General features: G+C 33.1%; 1 protein-coding gene across 1 annotated transcript; it reads right to left on the bottom strand.

Moving 5' to 3' along the window:
- Nucleotides 1-1,634: 1,634 nt before the first annotated feature.
- Nucleotides 1,635-5,474, bottom strand: LOC143057979 (uncharacterized). The gene is made up of 2 exons (XM_076231435.1): nucleotides 4,031-5,474; nucleotides 1,635-2,366 (listed from the first exon to the last, which is right to left on the bottom strand). The coding sequence occupies exon 1, from the start codon at nucleotides 5,275-5,277 to the stop codon at nucleotides 4,042-4,044; it is 1,236 nt and encodes a 411-aa protein (XP_076087550.1). The 5' UTR covers nucleotides 5,278-5,474; the 3' UTR covers nucleotides 1,635-2,366; nucleotides 4,031-4,041.
- Between the last annotated feature and the right edge of the window lie 3,049 nt (nucleotides 5,475-8,523).

Below are 8,523 nucleotides of genomic sequence, written 5' to 3'. Positions count from 1 at the left end.
AGACTTTGCTTTGTCTTTTTTAGGATTTGGTCTTATTTATTGTAGATGGGTCAAGACCTTATATTCAGAATCTCAGAGCTGTATTATAAATAATGGACATTGCTCTCAATTTTTTAATAAGGTCGGGGTGTTAGACAAGGTGATCCTTTTTCTCCTTATCTCTTTATATTATCTTTAGAACTTATGAGCGCTGCACTTAAAAATAACCCAGATATAAATGGTATGAAAATAGTTGATTCTGAGTATCTACTAAGCCAGACTGAGTATATATGCAGATGACCAATGTCTCTTATTAGACGAGGATGAGAAAAATGTTTATATACTTTAGAAAAATTTTCTGACTGTGCGGGATTAGGGGCTAATTTTGATAAAACTGAAGCCATATGGATTGGATCAAAGCGGCGTTTTTCATTTGCGCCGATTTTTTTCTTTCATTTGCGCCGATTTTTTCTTTCATTTGCGCCGTTGTTTTACAGGTAAATTACAGGTGAAAAGAAATAAGAAGATGTGGTATGAGTGCCAATAAGACAACTCTCTATCCCAGTCATGTTATTTTTCATTTATCATTTATCAACCTCTTCCGTTAGCCAGTTGTACAAATGTTATGAATTGTCAAGCATAACGTGTGTATAACTGTAAAACTGTTGTCCTCTGCTCACCACGGGGAGGTGGAAGTAGGGTTTCGAGCAGGATAAATCAATATAAAAGCTATATATTTACATACTTTAAAATCAAGAAGAAAAAACCTAATATAAAAGCACTCTGTTAATGGTAAACCGAAGAATTACTAAATTAAACGATACTTACCTTGGTTAAAGTTGAAGTTTAATTTGAATTCTATGTAGTCATAGAATCACTGAAGTGATCAGATGAGAAGCACTGCGCAACCGCAACCTCAGTCTTTAAAGATACAAATTTTTTGATGATAAAGCCAAGTGGTACTCTACCAATAGCATATATATATAAGCCCTATCAACTACACAGCTGTAGGGAGGGTGGTGGCATCTGATCACTTCAGTGATTCTATGACTATATAGAATTCAAATTAAACTTCAACTTTAACCAAGGTAAGTATCGTTTAATTTAGTAATTCTATTACGTCATATCACTTCCGCCATCAGATGAGATTTTAAAGCACACTCAAAAAATTTTCAATAGTAACTTTTATATATATAAATGTAAACAAATCAGTTATTCAACACATTTACATCAAAACTATTAGAATTTATAATTCTCTTGTTATAGAAAGTTGCAAAAGTATTCACATTTGTCCAACCCGCTTTACTCATAATATCAGCTAAAGAAACATTGTACAGTTTAGCTTTAGACGTAGCTGCAGATCTCACTGAATGAGCACTAAATAGTCGAGTGTCTATACCCGATTTTTGCAAAACTACTTTAATCCAACGGGAAATAGTGCTGCAAGTAACTGCTTTATGCGGCTTAATGTAACTGATAAGCAACTGCTTAGTGTGAACACGCAAAATTTTAGTACGTTTAATGTATTCTTTCAAAACAGTATATACACACAACCTCCTATCTGGAGGAAAAGCTCTCAGTTTGACATCTGGATTCTTATATCCTGGTCTAGACTGTTTTAATAAAACATCTAAATGAAAAACAAATTCACTCCTCAATTTTTCCATACAGTCAACACTTAAAAACTTCAGTGTTTGTACACGAGTAGCATTTGTTAATGCTATCAACATAACGAGCTTCAACGTTACTTCTTGTAAAGTTAACATATTTACAGGTGAAAGCTTTCTCAAGTAGTTCAAAACTAATGATACATCCCATACACAAATGTTCTTAGATTTTGTAGGTCTAAGATTATAAACTCCTTTCATGAATCTGACTACTAAAGGATGTGCTCCTACAAGGACATTATCTATCACTAAACCTAGTGCAGAAAGAGCAGATCTTGCTGTATTTATGGAACTGTAGCCAAGACCATTTTCATATAAAATAGTCAAATAATCAAGCACTATATTTATAGAAATTTGAACTTCACTAATTTTCCTTTCACGACAGTAAGAAAACCACTTTTTGACAAATACTTTGTACTGTTTTTTAGTGCTTTTTCTCCAAGAGCATAACATGATGCTGGCAGTTTTTGTCGAAATTCCTCTGTCAATAAACTGTTTCCTGATACATGACATATCATTAGATTCAATGTTTTGTTCAATGGATGGACAGTGTCTTTGTAAGGAAGAGTCAGTAGATCTTTCCTTGCTATAACCAGTATGGGTGTATCGATTAACATCTGCATCACCAGAGTAAACCATGCTTGAGTCGGCCATAACGGCGCTACTAAAATAACTGTTGTCTTGTCTTTCAAGATCTTCTGTACACATCTGCCTAGTAAACTGAAAGGAGGAAATAAATAGCATTTAAAGTCACTCCAGTCTATAGAAAAAGCATCTATAAAACTAGCATCAGGGTCAGGTTTCCATGAACAAAACCTTTTCAATTGTGAGTTTAGGCGAGATGCAAATAAATCAATTTGGGGGTCACCCCACAGTTCACATATATCACAAAAAATGTCTTTGTTTAACTGCCATTCAACTTGATCATTGAACTTTCTAGATTCAGCATCAGCAATAGTATTTTCAGTTCCAGCAATGTGGCTAGCAGTGAGCCACACATTGTGTTTCTTTGCCCAAAACCAAATAGATTTTGCAATAGTGTTACAACATATTGACTTAATTCCACCCATTTTATTGACATAGCTTACTGCTGTAGTATTGTCAGTTAATATTTTCACATGTGTAAAACATTTTAATAGAGATTCAAATGATTTCAAACCATACAAAATTGCTAGTAATTCTAAATAATTTATATGATATTTTTGTTCATCAGGGGTCCATCTACCTCCTGTTTTGTTGTCAATAAGTACTGCTCCCCAGCCAGAGAGTGAAGCATCAGTTTGTAAAATAATTTGTGGATTAACTCTGTCCAAAACTCTGGACTGTGTATAAATATTACATGACCACCAAATAATTTCTTTTTTCATTTTATCAGTTATTTCCATATTGACATCAAAATTGCCCTTAGCCATCTTTAAGGCATGTATTTTTTCTATTTCAATATCTCTATAATACAGTTGACCATAATCAACAGCAGAAAAACTTGAGATTATCAAGCCTATATAACTAGCAACTTCTCTTATTTTAGAGATTTGTTTTGAAAGTAATTTTTGACTTTCTTCATGTATCATTTCTTTTTTGTCTAGTGTTAAAGTGACAATCATTTTTTCAGAGTCTATCAAAAACCCTAAAAATTGAATTTTCTTTGTAGGTATAAGAACAGATTTTTTCTCATGTACTATGAATCCCAAATCAGATACCAATTTCACAGTATCTTGGATATTTAGACTACACTCTGCAATTGTATCGCCTATCAATAAAGAATCATCAATATAACCTATATTGATATGACCTGATCTGCGGAGTGTAGCATATACCACTTTCATAAGTTTTGTGAATAAACGTGGTGCACTTGCCAACCCATTTGGTAAGCAAGTATATTGATAAATAGAACCTTTCCAAATAAATCTCAAATATTTTTGATATTGCTCATCAATGGGCACTGAATAATAAGCATGGCGCAGATCGACACTAGCCATGTAACAGTTTTGTTTTATCAAATGCAATGCCATTTCAAAAGTGTCCATTTTAAAATGGTGATACTCTACATGTTCATTTAACTTTTTTAAATTTAGTATCATCCGATATTCACCATTCTTTTTTGGTGTCACAAATATTGGTGAAATATATTCTCCTTCAATAGATTTTACCTTTTCAATTACTTTAATATTCAGTAAATTTTGAATTTCTGCATCTATTATTCTAGTATTATTATCATTTGCTACTATGTTTCTAATAGTTGCTTGATTTTGAATAGGATGTATACCATCAATAAACTCAATGGGACATTTATGAGCAATATCTAAAATATTACTGTCTGAAGTAATTTCTTCCCATTTATTTATATAATTTTTCAATCTACCTGCTACAAAATTTATACTCACAACATCAGGTTTTAATATCTGTATTTGTTGTGAGTCCACCTGGAGTTTTTTGATTCTCCAGTCTTATCTGAGCCTGCACGAGATGCTCTACCACGGCCGATACCTCTACCACGGCCTGTGCCTCTACCAGAGATCCTAAAATACCAAGGTCTACGACCGCCTCTATTAAAGCCACTGTTGAAACCACCCCTTCCTCGGATTTTATTTGATATTCTACTACACTTGCCAATATCATCAACAGTTTTGACCACATCACCACCAAATAGGTTTTTATCATAAGGGACTGTAGCATTCAGCAAATGTCCATATTCACCAATGATATCATACTTCATGAGAGTTCTTCTCATCAAGCATACTAATCTGTTAGCATGCCCCATCAGAGCGAGTGAATCCATACAGTCGTCTAACATATTACTATGCTCAGTACACTCCTCTTTCTCTAACATTAAATCTAGTTTATTAATAACTTTAGCCATGACAGTAGCTGTCTTCACAACTACAGACTGAATAGTTTTCATTTTGTTATCGACTGTTTTAGTCTCGGGACTTAAAATATCCCAAATAACCTGGTCAGTTTGAACAGTAACGAGACCGTCACAATTTTGTGGTCTCTGAAGTTTCTCATCTTTCATGAGATCTGAAAATCTCTCAGAAGAAATCCCATTTCTAAAAATATCAGTTATATTATTAGCCAACTGTTCATTAATAGATGGTGCATACTTTTCACCAGACCTAAATTTTTTGCTCATGCTAGCAAATCTTGTCTCTTCACAAGAGTCAGATTTTTGTTTCTTACTAGGGGGTTCATCCCTTTTTTCATTATCTGCTTGGACCTCGTCACAAGCGTCATCATAACAATCAGACTCGTTTTGATTTTCATCATCATAAAGAGCGTCTATTCTCTTGTGCATGTCATCAACCCTACTGTTGGTTTTTACTTGTTCAGATCTTATCTGCTTCAATATATCTAGCATTTCCTTGTTATTATTAGCGTCACCACTGACACTACTAGTACTAGACTTTGCTTTAGAAGTGGACGGCGTACTCGAGGAAGGGGGCTTCCCCTGAGAAGCAGACTTGGACGAAGCCTTAGAAGTTTTCGACCTTGTTTTAGCCTCCTTTGGTTTATCAAAGAGTAAAGCATCTTCATCCTCTAATCTTAAATAGTCATCGTCTACACTTGATGCCTTCTTATCAGGCGTTTTCTCTGATTTCTTATCACGAGACTGTATCATGGCGTCCGCCATATTTGTTTACAGAATAGTAATCTCAAACCCACACGAGAATGAAAATAATTTCTATAAAAAATTATAAACCAGATTTAATCACATTAAATCTTCAATAAATTTATTAATTGACTTCCTCGAAGTCATATAATTAAATAACAAATCAATTTTCAAGGTTGCAATACGAGGTTACTAACACACGTCAGTCCTCAACGAAAGTTGACAGTACACTGTGAGGTTGCGGTTGCGCAGTGCTTCTCATCTGATGGCGGAAGTGATATGACGTAATAGAATTATGAATCTATTTACAGCAGCTCATTAAAATCCATAAAAACGGAATACATTCAAATCATAAACCTGTTCTTGTCGAGTGTTTATAGGCAACACATCTAATATATTCCTTGCTTGTGATTTCGTCTCTTCTATATTTGGCATAATTGTCGATAACGAGGTCCATCTTTTCTTTGTCTGGCTTACGTACTGATGCGGGTATTTCTAGACATACGTAACGGCCTGGATTTTCTTGATAACATCTATAAAAACATATAAGTTGGGGTGCAGCTGCTCAGAAATGAGGTGGATAGCGTTACATTGTGCATGTATATGTACTTAGTCTGTAGGCTAAGAAAGAAAGACATTTGTCATTAGAAGGAGCGTCAGACATATTGTCAAACATGATGCAGTCATCGATTTCATTTTGGGGAAGGAATGGTAACCCGAAAAAATGGGATAGCCATTTACCAATGTTGCCTTAATTTGTCTTTATACTCTGTGCTCAGCCCATGTTAAAGTATTAACTTACCTGTAACTTACCTGTAAATCCAATTAGGAGAAAAATAAAGTCGGCGCAAATGAAAGAGAGAAAAATTTCAAAATTGGCGCAAATATCATACGCTCGGTCAAAGATTCACTCAAGGGATAAACTAACAACTACAAGAAATTTCAACTGGAATTATTCAGAAAAATTTAAACTTTTAGGAATAAAATTTGATCTGCCAAAACAATCATATTGGGTATGTAAAATGTTCCAAATCTTAATTAGTTACATGAATCTTTCATAATTGGTTTGAATTGATATTATTACTTGCTTCTTTAATTTTTATAAACTCAAGCTTTGATTTTAGTAGTTTTATATATTTTAAAATTTCAGTTTTTGTTTTACATTTTACTAAAAGATTATTTTAAAATATCATATGGGTATATTTTGAAATTATAAAATTTTTATTCTTTAAATTTTCATTTAAATTTTATACTAGTATTAATTTCTATCATGTTTTTCTTTTACAGGGACTGTACAGTTTCATTTTCCATCATTGTGCATTTAATTTTGCAATGCTTATTAAGTATCATTATTTAATAAATACAATTTGAAAATATTATTTTTCATTCTCGTTCTACACAAAATCCCCATATTATCGATAATTTCCGTATATATTTCACGTTTCATTCCCGATCCGATGGCATTTTAATAGAAAACCGGATGTGGGTACGCGCCGGCAATTTTACAATGTCTCTTAACTAAATAGCAGTACAAAAACATCGCTTTTTGTGGTACAGTAATAAGCACATTTGAATACGCTTTTCAATTCAACGGCGGGTGCACTGTTTTGAAAATATTGGTTAAAAGTTTGTTTTATATTGCCAACCATGTTCACTGACAAGTCCAAGCAACCTGACAAATAAATAGGCAAAACAATGCACATAAGCATGGAACGTTCAAATGTAGCAAAAGAAATTATTTCGGAATGATTTTACGGTTTATTTTACAATCTATAAGGATGCTAAGAACAGCAATACAATGACAGTTTTCATTATTTCTAAGCTTTTAATGTTTGATATATGTCTGTGATATATGTGGTTTAAAACCTCTTTTCCGTTATTATTATTATTGTTAGAGAATATCGCTGTGCCCAGACAAAACTTACGACCCTAGGTAAAATTAAACTTGTTATTTTAGTCAATTGTGAGGCTTTAATAGAACGCATTAGCCTCGTTCATTGCGCGAACACAAAACAGAAGGATTTGCATATTTGTGATACATTATTGATACTACTTAATTATAAAAATAACATGTGATATAAATGTCAATTAATCATCTCTCCACAAGAAACCACATGGCTCAGAAACTCACAACTATAGGTCACAATACGGCCTTCAACTAAGCGCAATGGTCATACCGCATAACCAGGTGTAAAAGGTTTTTTTTACTTTTACTTCCCCACAACGAAAAGCCACTAAATACAGATCTGATAGCACTAATTTGTTACTGTCAGCTTATTCAAACCCAACCCCCCAAAAAATAATAACAATGCAATCTCACACTAAAATATCTCTTTACCAGCATCGTCCTTCAATTGAAAAAAAGGAGACAGCACTTGTACATCTTTTAAAAAAGATGCAGCATTAATGTCTATAGAGTGTCGATTCATCTACATAAAATGATTGATGGTACTATTTTAGGGTGACTACAGAAAAACAAAAATTATGTAAATCTTTATAGTTTGAAAGGGCGGTGATACAACAGCTCGTTTTTTTATGAATACAATTAAATTTGTAGTACTGAGTAAATGAGAAAAAACACACATTATCTTATTTATATATTTCTTGACAAAATATTGAAGTAATTTTGGAACTTTCTTATTTTCAAAGGATATTTTGGCATTCAAGAACGATACTGTAAACAGGTGTTCATATATCAAGGAAAAGCTGACAGCACAAAAACATAGCTGAATCCTCTTGCAATACATTTGACATTTTGTTACAGTCTCCTTGCATCTGTACGACTGCCATTGTATATTTGTAGTTTTTTGTTAGTTTATAGAATTAAAATTAAACATAAAAACTAGATCTCGGAATTGATATTTGCTCTTTGGCGGGGTTGTTGTCTCTTTGACACAATCCCCATTTCTTTTCTCAATTGTATTGGTATAAGTATTAATATTGAGATAAAATAAAATATTTGCCTCATACTTGTTTCAATTAAACAAGTGTTACATGACTAGTGGCTAATCATTTAGATCTCGCATAATTCGTTTATTGAATTTCAACATACTGAATTGTTAGTTTTTAGAATTAAAATTAAACATAAAAACTAGATCTCGGAATTGATATTTGCTCTTTGGCGGGGTTGTTGTCTCTTTGACACAATCCCCATTTCTTTTCTCAATTGTATTGGTATAAGTATTGGTATTGAGATAAAATAAAATATTTGCCTCATACTTGTTTCAATTAAACAAGTGTTACATGACTAGTGGCTAATCATTTAGA

Source organism: Mytilus galloprovincialis, chromosome 14, assembly GCF_965363235.1.
Source record: "Mytilus galloprovincialis chromosome 14, xbMytGall1.hap1.1, whole genome shotgun sequence".
NCBI classification, from domain to species: Eukaryota; Metazoa; Mollusca; class Bivalvia; order Mytilida; family Mytilidae; genus Mytilus; species Mytilus galloprovincialis.
Note: the sequence above shows the minus strand (reverse complement) of the source record. Positions and strands in the feature narration are given on the sequence as shown.

Bases quoted from the DNA above. Each gene is read 5' to 3' on its own strand.
- LOC143057979 (XM_076231435.1), bottom strand. From the start codon at position 5,277: ATGGCGGACGCCATGATACAGTCTCGTGATAAGAAATCAGAGAAAACG.